The 20,986-nt window shown below is 35.5% G+C and overlaps 1 protein-coding gene and 1 pseudogene across 1 annotated transcript in view; both read right to left on the bottom strand.

Moving 5' to 3' along the window:
• Positions 1-20,986, bottom strand: part of COG2 (component of oligomeric golgi complex 2) — a 55,678-nt gene that overhangs the window by 21,128 nt on the left and 13,564 nt on the right. The window contains exons 5-8 of the mRNA XM_077149420.1: positions 19,117-19,220; positions 7,625-7,733; positions 6,867-7,046; positions 1,567-1,691 (exon numbers count right to left, since the gene is read on the bottom strand). Coding sequence (XP_077005535.1) covers positions 1,567-1,691; positions 6,867-7,046; positions 7,625-7,733; positions 19,117-19,220 — 518 coding nt within the window. The remainder of the gene's footprint in view (positions 1-1,566; positions 1,692-6,866; positions 7,047-7,624; positions 7,734-19,116; positions 19,221-20,986) is intronic.
• LOC143654366 (dnaJ homolog subfamily B member 6 pseudogene) lies at positions 2,446-4,072 on the bottom strand (annotated as a pseudogene).

Here is a 20,986-nt window from a genome sequence, read left to right as displayed (position 1 = left end):
TATATCTTTTGTTTTTTTATTTGTTTGTTTTAGCACCAGATTTCTAATTAACAAACTGAGATGACAGGCAGCACAGAGACAAACCTTGGATTCAGATGCTAGACTACCTGGGCTTAAATCTTGGGTCCTTAGCACATGCTCATTTAACTTCTCTGACTTTGGTTTCTTCATCTTTAATTTGTCAAATGGGAACAAAATAGTACCTACCTCATAGGGTCCTTACAAGGATTAATATTTGTAAAGCACTTAGAGTAGTGTCTAGTATAAGTCCTGTGTTAGTGATGTTTAAATAAATAAGACGGATTCCTTAAGTTAGGTTTCTCCTAAACTTAAAAACCTATAAATATCTTTTAGGCAAATACCATCTCACTGATCTACCTACTTTGTGCCCTGAGTAATATGCTTTACTGTAAAATAATTTTCTAAAAAAATAAGAAGAAATCAATCTTATTTTAGCAAAACTGAGAGTTTCATACCTAAGTTGTCATATCAAATTGGGACTTAACATTTCGTTACGTATTAACATGAAGGGAAAAAAAATTTCATAATTTTCCTGCTTAATAAAAATTATCAAGAAAGTTGTGCTTCACTGTCCAGAAAAACTTATCAAATAATCATACTACAGTTTCAGATATGTATTGATAAAAAATTATAGCGGTGGTGGGGTAAAGAAAATTCCTTCTCCCTAACGATTCTAATTCCACCTATTACATACTTTTGATCATAACTGCTAGTCTTATTAAGGAATCTGGAGAAAGAAAGAACAAAATGATGATTTTCAAACTACACATGCACAGAATAGAACCATTATTAAAGGATAAAAGCCCTTCACCCCAAAAGTAAACGTCAAATTAAAACCCAAAGCGAAAATTTTAAACTGAAAGATTAAAATCTGAAATTGTTAAGTGTATATACAGTGGGGACTTGAATGGTCAAGCAGCATATTTACTACCCCAGATTTTTGTTTTCAAAGAACAGAAATTCCACATCAAATTTATTGCTTTCTTCCTGGAAATAGGGACCTTTTTCTTTCATTGAAAATGTATTAATTCTTTCATTTTAAATAATGGTTGAATACTTGCTTCCTTTAAGATACTATGCTAGGAGGTGGAGAAAAGGTGTGGGCAGCACAGGAGGTAAGCTTTAATGATTTTATAAGATGGAAATTAGCCCTTGAGAGAAGTAAAAGGGACATGAATGAATCCTGGGAACATAACAATTAATGAACATTAGGAACAGGGATAGTTCTCTTGAAGGAAGTGGTATCTGAGTTGGAGCTTCATGTGGAGTGACAGCTCAAACAGGAAAAACAAAGGAATGGGATGGACAAAGGACAAGAGGCTTTGGATTCAGAGACGGAACCTTAAATCTTAGCTTCATTACCTTCAGATTCCTTGTATAACAAGGCTAATAAGAGATACCTATCTCATAGCAATGTTATAACAATTAAATTAAGAAGGTATATAATATACCTGGAACATACTAGACAGTCAATAACTGTTAATGTAGCTAGTAGATGCAATTATGAAAAGTGAAGCAGGTTATAAGTATAGCAGTCTATATTACCTTGAGATGGCTCCTCCTGTGACTTCTCGAAGAAGGCAACAATGATGAGGAACAAACTCCAGAAGTTTACTAAACATGATCTGGAGGCCATTTGGATGAGACTGAACAAGCTCTTCTACAATCACCTATTAAAACAAATATCACCTTTTTTTTATTATTAAAAATAAAACAAAACAAAAACATCTAAAAGAGAGGTGTAAATCTATATTCTGCCATTTTATACCTAGTTCCAGCATTTTAATTGCATCTTAGTTAAGAGAATTCTACTGGATAGCCAAGCCTTAGATTTAAGGTAATTTATCTATAAAAGCCCTCCATCTTTGAATATTCCCTTCCTGGCCTGACCAACTCCTCTATACTTTTCAAGACTTAGGCCAAGTATTATCCAGTCCAGGATCCCATTCTCTCCTCCTCCTTACATATCTTTCTGTGCTCAGAGTTCTTTCTACACACCTCAATAAGGCACTCATACACTGGAATGTGTCATTTGATTAACTGTTTTATTCCATTCAATAGACCAGAAGTTCAAAGCTTTTATTATATTAGTTTTGTAATAACTTTATTCAGCTATACATTTTACACATGAAAAAAATTTACTTCCAAACTTTTTTTTTTTTCACCTTGGATTAAGTTTAATAAGAAAGCAAAGTACATACAGAAATTTACAACAATTTTTAAAGGCAAAAATGAAAAAAATGTTCCTATTAACGTGGTCCCAACAATAAACTCAAAAGTCTATGACAAATAGGTGGCTCGATGAGCTGTTTATAAATACTTTAGATTAGGTACAGTTATACTGAAAGTAGAGTTCATTTGAAATCTTAAAAAAAATGTTCCTATTAATCCTCAAATGGTGCTTGTTATAGTTCAACATTTCTGTTAAATGCGTGCGTTGAATTGCTTCTTATCCAAGCGTAGCGTCTGCTCCTTACCTGTTGAGGACTTTGACTGGCCATCTTCTTCAACGTCTACTCTTTCTTGACCATTCTCAGTAATCCTCTTTGTAGTGATTTTTCTGCCATTAACTAGTTTAGTAGAAGTTGATATCGATTTGAAGTTGCCTATCCTACTACCACCAAAGAAAGTTGAAGAAAATGAAGTAAGGCCCCTGTGCTGGTTTGAAAGGAAGTATGCCCGCTAAGAAAAGCCATGTTTTAATATAAATCCCATTTCATAAAGGTAGAATAATCTCTATTCAATACTGTATGTTTGAAACTGTAATAAGATTATCTCCCTGGATGATGTGATTTAGTCAAGAGTGGTTGTTAAACTGGATTAGGGGATGACATGTCTCCACCCATTTGAGTGGGTCTTGATTAATTTCTGAAGTCCTATAAAAGAGGAAACATTTTGGAGAATGAGAGATTTCAGAGAGAGCAGAACGATGTAGCCATGAGATGCAGAGAGTCCACGAGCCAGCAACCTTTGGAGATGAAGAAGGAAAACGCCGGCCGGGGAGCTTCATGAAACCAGAAGCCAGGAGAGAAAGCTAGACGTCGCTGGCCTTCTTGAACCAAGGTATCTTTCCCCAGATGCCTTAAATTGGACATTTCTATAGACTTGTTTTGATTGGGACATTTTCTCAGCCTTGAAACTGTAAACTAGCAACTCATTAAATTCCCCTTTTTAAAAGCCATTCCATTTCTGGTATATTGCATTCCAGCAGCTAGCAAACTAGAACAGCCCCCATACCCCACTGAACCAAATGAAGTAAATACCCCACTGAACCAGATGAAGTAAATCCTGTATCAAAAGACAAAAATCCGTCTCCAAAAGATGGAAACCCACTGAAGGCAGAGAAAAAAGATCCTGTGCCCCTATTTCTGGTTCCACAGAGGCCCCTTCGATTTCCAAAAACACTCCTCAAATGGGTCTTCAAAGAAGTCAAATGAAAATGGGTCCCATCCACCAAAAAATTCCTTGAAGACATCATCTGGATTACAGAATGTAAAGCCAAACTCAAATGGACTGTCGAAGTGACTTCCATCTCCACTGCCACCATTTAATCCTTCTTTGCCATATTTGTCATAGATGTAGTTTTTTAGCATCTGATAACACCTCATATGCCTCAGCTACTTGTTTGAATTTTTTCTCTGCTTCTTCTTTATTTTCAGGATTTTTATCAGAGTGCCACTTAAGTGCCAATTTACGATATGCCTTTTTAATATCCTCGGGTGAGGCATGTCTCTGCACGCCTAGAACTTCATAGTAATCCACTGTGTTTTAACAGATTGTCGGAACAGGTCTGGAGGAGGTTGGCAGCCAGCGACAGGAAGGGAGAGAGGCTGGGCAGTGGGGCCCTCAGCTTCCTCACAGCTGGTGCTGGTGGAGGCAGTGGTCTGTCTCCAAGTTTAATAGATGGTGTAGCATGTATCAGCATTTCATTTTCTGCATGTGGTTGAATAACATTCCATTGTGCATAAACATATCACATTTAATTTATCCATTTACCTATTGATGAGGACTTGGGTTGCTTTGATCTGGCTATTGTAAATAATGTTGCCATGTTGCTATGTACAAATATCTGTTCGAGTCCCTGCTTTCAGTTCTTTTTTTTTTTTTTTTTAATTTTTTTATTAATCAAAAAAAAGAAAAGAAATTAACACAACATTTAGAAATCATTCCATTCTACAAATGCACTCAGTAATTCTTAGTATCATCACATAGATGTATGATCATCATTTCTTAGTACATTTGCATCGATTTAGGAAAAGAACTAGCAAAACAGCAGAAAAAAATATAGAATGTTAATATAGAGAAGAGAATTAAAATAATAATACTAATTATATATATATATATATATAAAAAGGAAAAAGAAAAAAAACAAAAACAAAAGATACAAACACACAAACAAACAAAAAACCATATTTCAGGTGCAGCTTCATTCAGTGTTCCAACCTAGTTACATTACACTTAGGTATTATTGTGCTGTCCATTTTTGAGTTTTTGTATCTAGTCCTGTTGCACAGTCTGTATCCCTTCAGCTCCAATTACCCATTATCTTACCCTGTTTCTAACTCCTGCTGGTCTCTGTTACCAATGATATATTCCAAGCTGATTCTCAAATGTCGGTTCACATCAGTGGGACCTTACAGTATTTGTCCTTTAGTTTTGGGCTAGACTCACTCAGCATAATGTTCTCTAGGTCCATCCATGTTATTACATGCTTCATAAGTTTAGTCTGTCTTAAAGCTGCATAATATTCCATTGTAGGTATACACCACAGTTTGTTTAGCCACTCATCTGTTGATGAACATTTTGGCTGTTTCCATCTCTTTGCAATTGTAGATAATGCTGCTATAAACACTGGTGTGCAAATGTCCGTCTGTGTCTTTGCCCTTAAGTCCCTTGAGTAGATACCTAGCAGTGGTATTGCTGGGTCGTAATCCATTCTGCCATTCTATGTCTTTTGATTGGGAAATTCAGTCCATTAACTTTTAGTATTATTACTGTTTGGATAATATTTTCCTCTACCATTTTGGCTTTTGTATTATATATATCATATCTGATTTTCCTTCTTTCTACACTTTACTCCATACCTCTCTCTTCTGTCTTTTCGTATCTGACTCTAGTGCTCCCTTTAGTATTTCCTGCAGAGCTGGTCTCTTGGTCACAAATTCTCTCAGTGACTTTTTGTCTATAAATGTTTTAATTTCTCCTTCATTTTTGAAGGACAATTTTGCTGGATATAGGAGTCTTGGTTGGCAGTTTTTCTCTTTTAGTAATTTAAATATATCATCCCACTGTCTTCTAGCTTCCATGGTTTCTGCTGAGAAATCTACACATAGTCTTATTGGGTTTCCCTTGTATGTGACAGATTGTTTTTCTCTTGCTGCTTTCAAGATCCTCTCTTTCTCTTTGACCTCTGACATTCTAACTAGTAAGTGTCTTGGAGAACGCCTATTTGGGTCTATTCTCTTTGGGGTGCGCTGCACTTCTTGGATCTGTAAATTTAGGTCTTTCATAAGAGTTGTGAAATTTTCAGTGATAATTTCTTCCATTAGTTTTTCTCCTCCTTTTCCCTTCTCTTCTCCTTCTGGGACACCCACAACACGTATATTTGTGCGCTTCATATTGTCCTTCAGTTCCCTGATCCCCTGCTCAAGTTTTTCCATTCTTTTCCCTATAGTTTCTGTTTCTTTTTGGAATTCAGATGTTCCATCCTCCAGTTCACTAATTGTAGCTTCTGTCTCTTTAGATCTACCATTGTAGGTATCCATTGTTTTTTCCATTTTTTCTTCTTTGTCCTTCACTCCCATAAGTTCTGTGATTTGTTTTTTCAGATTTTCTATTTCTTCTTTTTGTTCAGCCCATGTCTTCTTCATGTCCTCCCTCAATTTATTGATTTGGTTTTTGAAGAATTTTTCCATTTCTGTTCATATATTCAGCATTAGTTGTCTCAGCTCCTGTATCTCATTTGAACTATTGGTTTGTTCCTTTGACTGGGCCATATCTTCAATTTTCCGAGCGTCATCCATTATTTTCTGCTGGTGTCTGGGCATTTGATCAGATTTCCCTGGGTGTGGGACCCAGCTGGTTGAAAGCTTTTTCTATGAAATCTCTGGGCTCTGTTTTTCTTTTCCTGCCCAGTAGGTGGCGCTCGTGGCGCTCGTCTGTCTGCAAGGCAGTCGGCCCGGGAAACTGCGCGTGGAGGTGGGGGTCGCTGGCCGCCGTGGCTTGGGAGAGTGCCGGTCCTAATTGCCCAGCTGGCCCGAAACGCCAAGCGTGACGGGAGGGCCCCGCTATCCAACGTTCCCAGTCAGACCGGGGAGCCACGTGCGTGGAGGGGACCCCAGTCGCCAGCCGCCCCGGCCGGGAAAACGCGCGCCCCTCGGGTAGCTCACTGCAGCAGATTCTCCCTGCCCGTTCAGCTGTTCCAGAATGGGGTACGCTGTCTTTTTGGTCTCTGTCGTGACTCTGGGAGCTGTTTCGTATTGTTTCTGTTTCTTTAGTTGCTTTTCTGGAGGAGGAACTAAGACCCGCGCGTCTTACTAAGCCGCCATCTTCTCCGGAAGTCCTTCCAAACTTTTTGAACCTTCTTCAAAGAAAAGACTCCTATCCCCTATTAAAGTATGGCTACAGCACAGATAGAATATACTTGAGAGTGTGCCCAATGCCTGGTATGATGACTACAGCCAAAAAAAAACCAACCCTTTCTTACAGCTGATACTGCATAAATGAGGTATTTTTACAGAATGATTTATTGTATTTATCGGTATCCTTCATATCCAGTAAAGTGTCTAAGACATGGAAGATGTTCTATAAAACTTTGCAGCATGAAGGCCCTGAGGTACACATACCTCATTTACATATGGCTTCACTAGTACTTGACCAACTAATATCTCTGCATCACGTGTCTTATCAATTGTTGCATAAGTCCGCAAGCAGTGACGTATTATATCGACATTGGAAGTCTGAAGGCCTTCTAATAGGAGACCTTCCAGTGATTGTTGTAACATAGCTGTAATGCTAGCTATACGCTGTAAGAAAAAAAGACATTAAGTAAAGAAAGCTCTGGTTAGAACAATTCTAAAAATTCAAATATACACATAACAAGCCAATAAAATAGGTGTAAAATTAAAACATTATCTCCAAGAGAGTAACAATGAACTCTTCCTTTTTCTCCACAGTCTGAAAGTAAATCTCTATTCCATCAAAGGAGAGTTCAGACAGAACTACAGGCAATGAGAAAAGTGTTATTTTCCTCTTAAGTCACAGAGAAAATCTGATAATGATATACATCATAGATGTAAAGTCTAGCCAAGGGCTTCACATAAATTAAATCTGGCTATATTATAAAATGTGTCAAGTTACATGAAATTCAGAAGTAATTTCACTCTTATAAGTCAAAGAATGTGACTAAGTCTTTACAGAAAATCTGCAGTGTATTAGAAAGCAGGTACCCGAACAACAAAGAAACTGAGAATAAATTCAGGGCTAGCTTAAAATTCCTTTAGGTAAGCAATATCATGGACATTACTAGGTTTAACCAAAATTATTTCGTAAATTCCTGAACACTGAAATTTCACATACTGTGAAAATCCAAAATAATACTTACTGGTCTTACTTTGTCCAAAAGAGGCATGCCTTTGCTTTTAACAGCATGAAACTGTAACTGGTTAAATTCTGTGGCAATTCTCTCCAAAACTTGTCCAGTCATAAGTGGGCTGGTTGAGATAACAAATTTAATTCATAAAGCTTTTTACTTAGAAAAGAATACATTTATACTGATTATTAACAGCTCTGTTTTTCATTTACTGTGTTTTAACATTCTTCAGATGATGTTTTTCATGCCTATCATGTTACAATGTGAAAGCTAAAATTAGTTTTCTTTTTCTCAGCATTTTTTCTGCCATCACTTAATTTTCACTAAGACGCATATCCACAGCATGCTCCAGATGCAGTGGAAAACTAGGTAAGCATTGCCAGGCCTTGAGCCACAGGACACAGACATAAGCAGGAGCTGGGCTAGATCAGTATGGGTACAATTTCAGGCTCCTACTCTATTCTCTAAACTCTGCCAATTCATGACCTTCTTCTCGATCTTTTACCCCTCTTCTCTCATCCTTGCCCTATTTTATTACTTACACCTGAATTCTCTTCTTTTCCACCTTCTTAATTCTCTCATCTTCTAAAATATCTCACTTTCATCTCCTCAGTAAAATAAAACTAACCCCTACCTGCATACAGCAAAACCTAAAAATCTAAGAGTGTGGTTTGTGGAATCTCCTCCTTTGTTTTATTATTGTTATTTTATTTTATAAATTATTTATATTGCTGTTTCACCAAATACAAAGAAAAATTAAATAAAATAAATGGGACTTCACAAAATTAAGAACTTTTATGCATCAAAGGACTTTATCATGAAAGTAAAAAGACAACCTACACAATGGTTGAAAATATTTGGAAACCACACACTTGATAAGGGCTTAATATCCAGAATATATAAAGAAATGTTACAACTCAAAAACAAAAAAACCAACAGCCCAGTTAAAAATGGGCAAAGACTTAATAGACATTTCTTCACAGAAGATACGTAAATGGCCAAAAAGCACATGAAAAGATGCGCAACATCATTAGCCATTAGGGAAATGCAAGTAAAAATCTCAATGAGATAGCATTTCACATCCACCACAATGGACTACAAGTTTTGAAGATGTGGAGAAATAGGAATACTAATTGTTAGTGGGAATATAAAACGGTGCAGCTACTATAGAAGTCAATTTGACACTACAGAAGTCAGTCAATTCTATAATTAACTTTATCAGTTAATTATAAGAAAATTAATTATAGAATTACCACATAACATGGCAATCCCACTTTTTAGGTATATACCCAAAAGAATAAAAGCAGGGCCTTGAATATATATTTGCACAATATCCACAGCAGCATTATTCACAATTGCTAAAAGATGAAAGCAACCCAACGTCCATCAACCGTTGACTGGATCAACAAAATCTGGTACAGACACACATGGACTATTGTACAGCCAAAAACAGAAATGAAGTTCTAATATATGCTATTATAAGGATGAACCTTGAAGACGTCATGCTGAGTGAAATAAGCCAGACACAAAAGGACAAATATTGTATGATCTCACTGACATGAAATAATGAGAATAAGCAAACTCACACAGTTAGAATCTAGAATACAGGTTACCAGGGGCTGGGGTGGGTGTAGGGAATAGGGAGTTAAAGCTTAAATTGTACAAAGTTTCTATCTGAGATGATGGAAAAGTTCTGGCAATAGATTGTGGTGATGGTAGCACAGCACTATGAATGTAATTAACAGCATGAAAATACATATCTGAATGTGGCTAAAAGGGGGGAATTTTAGGTTGTATATATGGTATTAGAATAAAAATTAAAACCAAAAAATGCGTGGGATGGTACAACACAAACAGTGAACCCTAAGGTGAACCATGGACTACAGTTAATAGTATAATTATAAAAATGTGCTTTCATCAACTGTAACAAATGTTATTACACCAATGCAAGTGTCAGTAATAAGGGTATAGGGGATATGTTTTATTTATTTATGTATGTTTTCTGTAAACTCACAATTTTTCTAATAAAAATTTTTTTAAAAGAATAGAAAAGAGCAAAGGGCTCTTGGTAATTCAACTAAAATTAAAAATTCAATTAAAGTTAGATGATAAAATTAAGATAATCTCTTAAAACATATCAAAAAGTTAGAAACAGAAAATATAAGAAAAAAGATAAATATAAAGATTAACTTGGAAAGTCCAATATCTCACTGACAGAAAAAAGGAAGAAAGGGAGGGAGGGAGAAATAAGAAAAAACAAGAACTCAAGTCAAATACAGAAAACATATATTCCTATAACAACAATGTTCAGCGTCACTAATATGTCTAACATAGGAGAAAGATATACATAACTTTTCTAAAGCATCATTTTCAATTGCTATTATGGTTGGGTTCATGTGTCAACTTGGCCAGGTGATGGTGCCCAGTTATCTGGTCAAGCAAGTACTGGCCTAACCATCACCACAAGGACATTTCGTGGCTGTTAATAAACCCGAAAGTTGGTTTATTAAATCATCAGCATACTGACTGCACCCTTGGCTAATTACCTTTGCAGTCAGCCAAAGGAGTGTCTCCTGCAATTAGTGATGTTTAATCTAATCAGCTGAAATCTTTAAAGGAAAAGTCAGAAGAGAGACTCTCTCCTTCTACTTCAGCCAGCCCATCTTGGAGCATTTATTGAAGACCTTCACTGGAGCCGTCAGCTTGCAGCCTGAGCTATGGAATTTGGACTTGAGCATCCTTGTGTGAGACACTTTTATAAAATCTCAAATTTACAGATATTTCCTGTTGGCTCTGTTTCCCTAGAGAACCCTGACTAATACAGGTCCTTTAAACATGTCTCTAAAAGCTAAGTACTATTCTGTATAAGGGTATCACACATGATGGAGGCTTTAGGAGTATGGACAACTAAAAACGACATCTGCTAAAGAATAATCATTAAGACATTTCTATTTAGAAAGAAATAATAAAAAATAATAATGGGATAAAACGATGAATCATTAAATCCTACTATATTTTGAAAAATTATCCTATCTTTTCACTGATTGAGAATGACAACCCAGTTGATAATTTCAGTTGACACCAGATTAGGAGAGTTCTATTCAAGAGTAAAGATGGCAAGAGTTGGGTAGGATTAGCTATAGAACTACTGTAGAAAAAAGTCTGGCAATTTCTTAAAAGATAAACATATACCTACATAAGACCTGCTACTTTTAAGTTTTTACTCAAGAGAAATGAATTCTCTTTAATCCCATTTCAAAAGAAATGAAAGCATATGTAAACAAAAATACTTGTACAGGAATGTTGCTTTGTTTGTAATAGCCAGAATCTGAAAACAACCAAATATTCCTCAACAGGTGAATGGATAGATTAATTCTGATATATCTGTAAAAGGAAAAAGGAATGAACTATTAATAAACAATATGAATGAATCTCAACATAATTCATCCATATTGTGAGTGAAAGAAGCCAGATAAAAGAGATTACATACTGTATGACCTATTTAAATGAAATTCTAGAACATGCAAACTAATTTATAAGAGAGCAGAAAGCAGATCAGTGATTCCTGGGGATGGAGGGTGAGGTGGAGAGACCAGTGGAAGGGATTACACAAAGCGGCACAAGGAAACTTCCATTATGATGGATATGTTCACAATCTTGACTGTGGTGATGATTTCATGTACATTTTAAAAATATATAGTTTCTTATATGTCATTATACCTCAACAGTTTAAAAATGCAATAAAGGTGAAAGAAAAAAAGAAAGAAAAAGGTGAGCAGAGGTTTTCTGCCGAAACACAAGCAGAATCTAAGAGTCGAGGTGAAGTAAGTGAGGAGGGGTTCAGGAGAATATTTAAGCTATAGAGTCAGGGTGCCTGAGTTCAAGTCCCATCTCCATTCCTTGCTAAATGCGATCTTCAGCAAACTACTTAACTGAAGTCTCAGTTTACCTGAGTACAATGAGGATTCCTAGTACCTACTTTGTAAGGTGATTAAGAGGAGTTAACATGTAAAGCGCCTAGTACAACGGTACACTGTAAATGCTCAATAAATGTTGGTTAATATTATTTCTGATTAGAGACCCAGAGGTGAATGAGAACTAAAAATACACAGTGTGGAAAAGGGTGTTTCAGCAGGGAGAACGGCATGTACACACCTCTATCCTTTAAGTTTACACTGAAAGAAGCAATCTATTCTAACCTAAAATGATCAAGGACCCAACAACCACAACGTTTCCAGAGTCATTAGCACATATATCCAATATATCTTCACTCTTAACCAGCACTGACTCAAAGTTCACACTATGCACAAAAGCCTCAAACTGACAACAGAAAACCTAACTTTTAAAGAACAGGAATTGGTCATAATGAATATCATTAGAGCAAACTAGACATCTAAAAGAGCCTCTAAAAAGTCCAAAGATTACAGCTTATTTTAGATTTACATTTACCCAACAGATGCGTGAACAATCAATACTCTGCTTTCAATTTTCTCAGGTATATAACCAAGAAGTTGGATTGCAGGGTCTTAATGGTAATTCCATTCTTAACTTTCTAAGGACATGTCAAACTGTTTTTCCCAGTGGCTGCACTTCACTTTCCCATCAACAATGAATGAGGGTTCTAGTTCTCCATAGCCTCTCTAACACTTGCAATTTTCTGTTTTTGTTTTGTTTTCTTAATAGTACCCGTTATGGTGGATATGAAATGGTATCTCACTGTGGTTTTGGTTGTATTTCCCCAACAACTAATGATGTTGAACATATTTTCATATGTAATTTACTGGCAATTTATTTATCTTCTTCAGAGAAATGTCTATTCTAGCCCTTCATCCATTTTTTAATATCTTTTTGTTGATGACCGGTAGTAGTTCTTTAAATGTTCTAGATACCAAACCCTTTCCTGAACCTTTTTAGGTTCAGAAAAGACTACAGTCTCTTTCTTTTCCTTGATAATGTCCGCTTGATACCCAAATGATCTTAATTTTGATGAAGTCCCATTTATCTATTTTTTCTTTTGTTGCCCATGCTTGGTTATAAAGTCTAAGAAACTATAGCCTAGAACAAGGTCCTGATGATGTTTCCCCATATTTTTTCTATGAGTTTTATAGTTCCAGTTCTTTTATTTAGGTCATTGATCCATTTTGAGTTCATTTTATATAGGATGTAAGACAGGAATGTATTCTCACTCTTTTGCATACAGAACCAGTTTTCCCAGCATCATTTGTTAAAGAGACTATTATTTCCCACTGTTAAAGAGACTTGGTTCCCTTGTCAAAAACCAACCTGCCACAGATGTGAGGGTTGATTTTTGAACTCTCAATTCTACTTTATTGCTCTATATCAGTCCTTGTGCCAATACCATGCTGTCTTGATGAATGGAGCTTTATAATAAGTTTTACAATCAGGAAGTGTGGTTTTGTCTACGCAAGGAACTTCGTTCTCCCATGTGAATTTGATGATTGGCTTTTCCATTTCTACAAATTAGACTTTTGGATTTTGATTGGGATTACAATGAATTCGTCAACTACTGTGAGTAGAACTGACAGCTGAACAACACTTAGTCTTCTAATCTATGAATATGGAATGTCCAACTATTTATGCAGATGTTACTTAAATTCTCAGCCATGTTTTATAGTTTTCCATGTAGAAGTTCTTTTTATTCTTGGTCAAATTATTTCTCAGTATTTGATTCTTTTAGTTGCTATTGTAAATGGGATTTTTTCTTGGTTTCCTTTTTAGAATGTTTATTACTAGTATATAGAAGAACAAATTATTTTTGCTGTTGATTTTGTACCCTTCCACTTTGCTGAATTCCTTTATTAGCTCTCATAGTTTTGCTGTGGTTTTTTTTCAGCATTTTCTACTATAGGTTCATATCATCTGCAAATAGGAAAGTTTCACTTCTTCCTTTCCAACTTAGATGCCTTTTATTTCCTTCTTTTGCCTCACTGCTTTGATTAGAACTTCTAACACAATGTTGATTAACAGTGGTGACAGTTGGCATCCTTATCTTGTTCTCAATCTTCAAGGGAAAGCTTTCAGTTTTTCACCACTGAGTATGATGTTAGCTGTGGTTTATTCATATATGCCCTTTACCATGTTAAGGAAGTTTTCTTCTATAACCTGTTTTTTTTCTTATCAAGAAAGGGGGCTACAATGAGATATCATCTCACACCCAACAGAATGGCCATTATCAATAAAACAGAAAACGACAAGTGCTGGAGAGGATGTGGAAAAAGAGGTACACTTATCCACTGTTGGTGGAAATAGTAAAATGGTACAACCACTGCGGAAGGCAGTTTGGCAGTTCCTCAGGAAGCTAAATATAGAACTGCCATATGATCCAGCAAAACCATTGCTAGGTATCTACTCAGAGGACATGAGGCCAAGGACACAAACAAACATTTGCACACCAATGTTTATAGCAGCATTATTTACAATTGCCAAGAGATGGAAACAGTCCAAATGTCCATCAACAGACAACTGGCTAAACAAGCTATGGTATATACATACAATGGAATATTATGCAGCTGTAAGACAGAATAAAGTTATGAAGTATGCAACAACAACGGATGGACCTCAAGGACATTATGCTGAGTGAAATTAGCCAGAAACGAAAGGACAAATAGTGTATGGTCTCACTAATATGAACTAACATTAGTGAATGAACTTGGAGAATCTCAGTTGAGAACAGAGACCATCGGGAGATAGAAAGAAATAGGGTTGATATTGGATAATTGGAGCTGAATGGATACAGAATGTGCAACAGGACTGATTGTAAAAATGCAGGAACAGATAGCACAATACTACCTAACTGTAATACAATAATGTTAGGATACTGAATGAAGCTGAATGTGAGAGTGACAGAGGGAGGAGGGCTGGGGGCACAAATGAAATCAGAAGGAAAGATAAAGACAATAAAGACTGAGATGGTATAATCTAGTAATGCCTAGAGTGTACAATGATAGTCACTAAATGTACAAATTTAAAAATGTTTTTGCATGAGGAAGAACAAAAGAATGTCAATATTGCAGGGTGTTGAAAACAGATGGTAATTCATATTTTAAAACTTTAACTTCTGTGTGAGACTAAAACAGAAAATGTTTATTTCATACAAAATTTATATTTTGACTAGTGCATCTCCTAATATAACTCACATGGACAGTTTAGTTTAATTGAACATCATAAATACATGGAACCTTGAGTAGGGCATGAGATTTTGTAGGTTTGTCCAGAGTAATGAATGCCCCAATAAATTCCAGAGGGATTTGAACAGTGAATAAAAAAGTATTTGCAGGGCAGGCCATGGTGGCACAGCAGGAAGAGTTCTTGCCTGCCATGCTGGAGACCCGGGTTTGATTCCCAGTGCCTGCCCATGTAACTGATAGATAAATAAATAAATAAATAAATAAAGTATTTGCAAAGTCCCCTTGGGGGAATGGTAAGAAAGAGGGAAAATCCCAACTTCCCTGTTTGGAGAAGGCCTGATATTCTCACAAGCAGCGAGGACAACAAAATCAATAGGCTGAACCCTCAGTCTTGGGGTTTATTCATATGAAACTTATCCTCACAAAGGTTGGGCTAAGCCTACTTAAAATAAGGCCTAAGAGTCACCCCCAGAGAACTTCTTTTGTTGCTCGTATGTGGCCTTTCTCTTAGCCAACACAGCAAGCAAACTCACTACTCTGCCCCTCTCTACGTGGGACATGACTCTAAGGGGTGTAAACCTCCCTGGTAATGTGGGGAGAGAAGTCCTAGAATGAGCTGGGACTCAACATCAAGGGATTGAGAAAACCTTCTCTACTGAAAGGGGAAAGAGAGAAATGAGATAAAATAAAATGTCAATGGCAGAGAGATTTTAAATAGAGTTGAGAGGTTATTCTGGAAGTTATTCTTATGCATTATATAGATAACCCCTTTTCAGTTTAAGGTGTATTAGAGAAGACAGAGGGAAGTGCCTGAAACTGTAGAGCTATGTTCCAGTAGCCATGTTTCTTTAAGATGATTGTATAATGATACATTACAGCTTTCACAAAGTGAATGTGTGATTGTGAAAACTTGTTCTGATGCTCCTTTTATCTTTGGTATGGACAGATGAGCAAAAATTATGGATTAAAAATAAATAAATAATAGGGGGAACAAATGTTAAAATAATTTGGGTAGAGGGAAATACCAGTGGTCAATGAGAGGGAGGGGTAAGGGGTATGATATGTATGAGTTTTTCTTTTCATTTCCTTTTCTGGAGCAATGTAAATGTACTGAGAAATGATCATAGTGATGAATATACAACATGTGATGATATTGTGAGCCATTGATTGCACACGTATGTAATGTTTATATGTTAAGAATATTTGTGTTGTATGTTGATTGTTTTTTTAACAAAAATTTTTTAAAAAGGAGACATTGTTCATCATAAAAAAAAGAAAGGGTGCTAGATTTTGTCAAATGCCTTTTCTAGGTTACCTGTGATGACTGTGTGTGTGCGCGCGCGTGCGTTTCTTTCGTTTTATTAGTATGGTGTATTACATTAATTGATTTTTAGGTTAAACTGTCCCTGCATTCCTGGTATAAATCCTACTTGATCATGGTAAATAATCCTTTGAATGTGCAGACTGGATGTGTAAAACCTCACTTTGCGAGTATTCTGTTGAGGAATTTTGCATCTATATTCATAAGAAATAGTGGTCTTTAATGTTCTTTTTCTTGATATCTCAATCTGAATTTGTTACTAGGATGATAATGACCTCATAGAATGAATCAGAAAATGGTCTCTCCTCTTCAGTATTTTCTAAGTGTTTGAGAAGCATTTCTGTTAATGTTTTTTTTTTGGTATGTTTAATAAAATTCAGCAATGAAGCAATCTGGTACTTTTCTTTGTTGGGAGGTTTTTGATTACTGATTTGATCTCTTCATTTGTTGTTGGTCTGTTGAGATCTTCTTTTTTTGATTCAGTTTAGGTAATTTGTATGTTTCTAAGAATTTTTCCATTTCATCTAAGCTGTCCAATTTGTTGCCATACAACAGTTCATATTATCCCCTTATAATTCTTTTTATTTGTTTAGGCTCAATGGTTAAGGGCTCCCTTTTCATTTTTGATTTTTATTATTTGCATCCTTTCTCTTTTTTTTCTTTACCAGCCTAGCTTAAGAGTTTTCCATTTTGTTGATCTCAGCAAAAGAACAAATTTTTGGTTTCACTGATTCTTTCTACTGTTTTTCTATTCTCTATTTCATTTATCTCCACATACCCATATTGTTTTATAACGTTCTTTTTTTTTACTTGGCAAAATATTTTGAACAACCTTAAACATGTCTCAAACTGGATTTGAAAGAAACAAAAAGGAATTAGGAAATTAAGGTGAGGTGGAAGTGACAGAAAGAACCTTTAATACAGACAGATAGTTACAGGTAAAAATAAAAGCATGGAAACATATATCAGTTATGTTTATGGCAGTCAGAGAACCATAAGTAGTTCAGGATGCCTTCAATGAAGAAAACAGGAGACGTGGCTAAGAATGGCTTGGAAGTTTAAATGTTTTTCTAACATCGTTGGAAATCGTTTAAAGATATTAACTAAGGTGAGATGTGACTAGATAAATCTGAAAGATCAATCTGGCAGCTGTAGAGTTAGTGGACCAGAGAATTAAGAAATTAGTTAGGAGGCCAGTGTCTGAGCTATGGCAGAAGAAATAGAGAGAAGACAATCTGGCAGATGTTAGAGTAGCAGAAACTACAGGGGCTGTGTTAGTGACTAAAACAAAGGGATGAATGAAAAAAAAAGGGGGGGATGAGGAATGACTCCTCATGATTTCCTATTTTCTGAAGAAGAATTGAAAGATAAAGTGAAAACTTTTTGAAAGTGGAGAGAGTTGGGAGAAGAAGATGGCATATTCAGTTTTGGATAAGAGCAATATGAGGTATCTGCAGGGAAAATTAAATAGACTCCCAGTAGTCAGATTGATACAGGTCTGAGGACTAAGGGAGAGTTCTGTCTGTAGATAAAGATAACAGCATCTAGGCATCAGCATCTAAGTATAATTAAAGCCATTAGGTATGAATGACATTACCTTGAGACTGTGCTGATTAAGAGCAGAGAGCTGAAAATATTATCCTGGGGAATACTAATATTAAAAGGGTAAGGTGAGTCCATAAAGGGAGTTCCTCAAAGAGAGAGAGAGAGGAGGCATAGTCAAAGATGGAAAGTAAATGGGGAAGATAATATCATGGATGCTTAGTGAGGACACAATTGGAAAAGGATGTCAATGCTATCAAGTGGAAGAGAGAAGTAGAGCAAGGTAAAAACAAAAAGGTTTCCAGTGGATTTGTCAATATGGACATCAATGGTGACTTTAATAAGCGCTGAAAGGGGAATAGATAGAGCAAAAGCACAACTGCAGTGAACTGAAGAAGTAAGGATGGCAGGTACTGACTAGTTTTTATCAAGTTTGATTATAAGGTAAAATAGAGACTTAGGATAGGAGAATCATATTTTATCTTAATTCATAAAAGAGAAATATGGATTATATTGTTCTAAAGTCTCCTCCAAATCTAAAATTATGACTCCTAAAATTAAGAAATCAAATATGTCTATCATATTAGCAAGATATTTTATTTGGGTTCAGTGGGTTTTGCAGCAGTTCATTCTATATTACTAAGGGAAAAATTTTATGGCTGTCAATGAGACTTTAAAAGAAGTTTGGATTAGACACAAACAAGACATTTATAAAGGTTTATTATATGCCAGGTATTGTATGAGAGTATCTCAATGAACTGCTAAACAACCCTACAAGATCTTACACTACAGATGAAAACAACAAGGCACAGAGAGTTTAAGTAACTTGAGTAAGGTCATCAGCTAGTATGTGCAATATAAACTCAGATCCATCTAATTCCAGAACCTCTGCTTTTTCTACTTTGCCATGGTGCCTCCCACTAGCTGTGATATGATGTACTCAATCCATTTTCTGAGTTTTTCACTTTGCTACCTGCATGATTTTAAATTGCAGAGTGGGAAGGTAACAAGACAGTCAGTATGGCAAAGGAAATTGTCTTTTTATTTTTTTCCTAAGTTTCTTCTTTTCTGTTTATATGTGTACTGTACAGTTTCTTAATGATATAATGCTAGTGCTTTTTGAATGTCAAGATGCATCAACTGTAAGACCCTGAGCACATCTTAAAAATATCTAAGAACAATTTATATATTTCACACCCTGAAGATCAACAAGTCTCTTTTGCTAGTCCACAGGTAAGGAAACATCAAAGATAAAAATCTTACATAGAATGTACTCTGCCTCTGATTCCCCCAAAGACAGTATATTGGAACTGTGCCCTATAACCATAAAAGTTATATTGATGTGCACTACGAACTTGACCATTTCATGTATTCACCACTAAGCACAAAAACTTGGATTTTCTTTTCTTTCAGAAATGAGTCCTTGCTCAAAAAAATATTTTAGAATAGGTTTGAAGTATTAATTTATATGATATTTAGTAAAAGTTACCTACCTGCTTGCTTCTAATGCAGATGTTTCTTTAGAATTTTGAAAACTTAATATTTTTTCAATTTTCTCAACTGATCGAATGACTTGTATAAGCCTTAACACACACATCTACAAAGACAAAAATTAAGTAAAAAAAAAAAATTTATGATGTTTAATCTTAAATTACCTTATTTCCTCCCTCTAAATACAGGAAAGACAAAGCCAAAAATCAACCTAGAATATATACAGCCTTATATATCTTGTATGTTTCTATATAACACTGAATTTCCAAGAATGCAAATCTTAATTCTGGCTTTCCAGGACAAGCATACTTCAATGTTCTGTTGTAAGATTACAGTTTGTACAAAGTAGGACTTTTTTGCTTTCTCATATTCTGCATTCTTCTTTCTTTTTCCCATCTTAAATCCACCTCTCTATCTGTGCTACATTTATTCTCCCATGATCTTTTCTTCATGTTTTAATTTTAGTTTCTGATAACACTTACCCTCCTCATTTGTGATACACCTCTATACCTAAGTGTCAGGACATAGACATGTCAGTGAAAACTCATTAAAATACATTTATTATACAAGGCAAATATTATCAAACCAGCTCTTAAGGTTGCAGAGAGATCATGGAACATTATAAACTCTCATCTTTAAAAGAAAAAATACAAAGCATTTAGTTAAACAAATAGTTACTGAGCACCTATTATGTTCCAGACATTCTTTTAGATATTGGGGACACCTGAGAATAAACCAGGCAAAAATATCCTGCTTTCATGAGAAGCTTACAGTTTTTTACAGAAACGTACTGTATCTTGAAATCCTCAGACAAAAGGTGAGAAATGATACAAAGGAAAATTAAACAGGGTTTAAAATTAAAGCAGGCTTCTTTCTCCTTAAATTAAAAAAAAATATGCAATAAATAAATTTAGAAAATGTTGGAAAGAGCAAAAAGCTAGTTACAAATCTTGAATTCTAATTCTGTCATTATATGGTTATGACCAAACATAAAAGACAGAGAGCTAAAACATAAAGGCAGTATATAAAGATACATAAAAAGGGGGAAAAAAAGAAAAAATTAAAATGGCAGAATGAGAAAGAAAAACTCTGCCTTAAAAAAAAAAAACTATAAACCTGCAGTAAAATACTGAAATATTTTGCTTTAGCCCACTTATGCCCCATAGTAGTTTGGAGCTGTTATGCACCCTCAGAAAAGGCCATGTTTTTTAATCCATTCTTGAGGATACAGACCTACTGTGGGTGGGACCTTTTGCTTAGGTTGTTTCAATCGGGATGTGACACACCCAATTCAAGGGGGGTCTTAATCTTTTACTGGAGTCCTTTATGAGAGGACAAAAGGCAGGAAGACAGAGAGAGTTAAGAAACACCCCAGAGATGTAAAAGAGAAGGCAGAACAAATGTTAAAATAAATTGAGTAGGTTGAAATACTAGTGATCAACAAAAGGGAGTGGTAAGGGGTATAGAAAAAAAATAGGGGGAACAAAGGTTAAAATATATTGGGTAGATGGAAACACTAGTGGTAAATGACAGGGAGGGGTAAGGGGTAAAGTATGTATGAGTTTTTTCTGTTTTCTTTTTATTTATTTTTCTGGAATGATGTAAATGTCCTAAGAAATGATCATGGTGATGAATATACAACTGTGTTATGATATTGTGAGCCATTGATCGTACACCAAGTATGGAATGTTCGTATGATAAGAATGCTTGTATTTTGTTTTGTCAATAAAAATAGTAAAAAAAAAAAAAAAAAAGAGGGAACCAGTTTGAAAAAAGCTTCAGTGCCAACAGAGCCTATACAGTCAGAGACCTTTGGAGATGCAAAAGGAAAATGCCTCAAGGGAATGAGAAGAGAAAGCTAGCAGATGTCAC

The sequence above is a fragment of the Tamandua tetradactyla genome, chromosome 2 (genome assembly GCF_023851605.1).
Source record: "Tamandua tetradactyla isolate mTamTet1 chromosome 2, mTamTet1.pri, whole genome shotgun sequence".
NCBI classification, from domain to species: Eukaryota; Metazoa; Chordata; class Mammalia; order Pilosa; family Myrmecophagidae; genus Tamandua; species Tamandua tetradactyla.
This window is presented reverse-complemented; position numbering and strand designations above follow the sequence as displayed.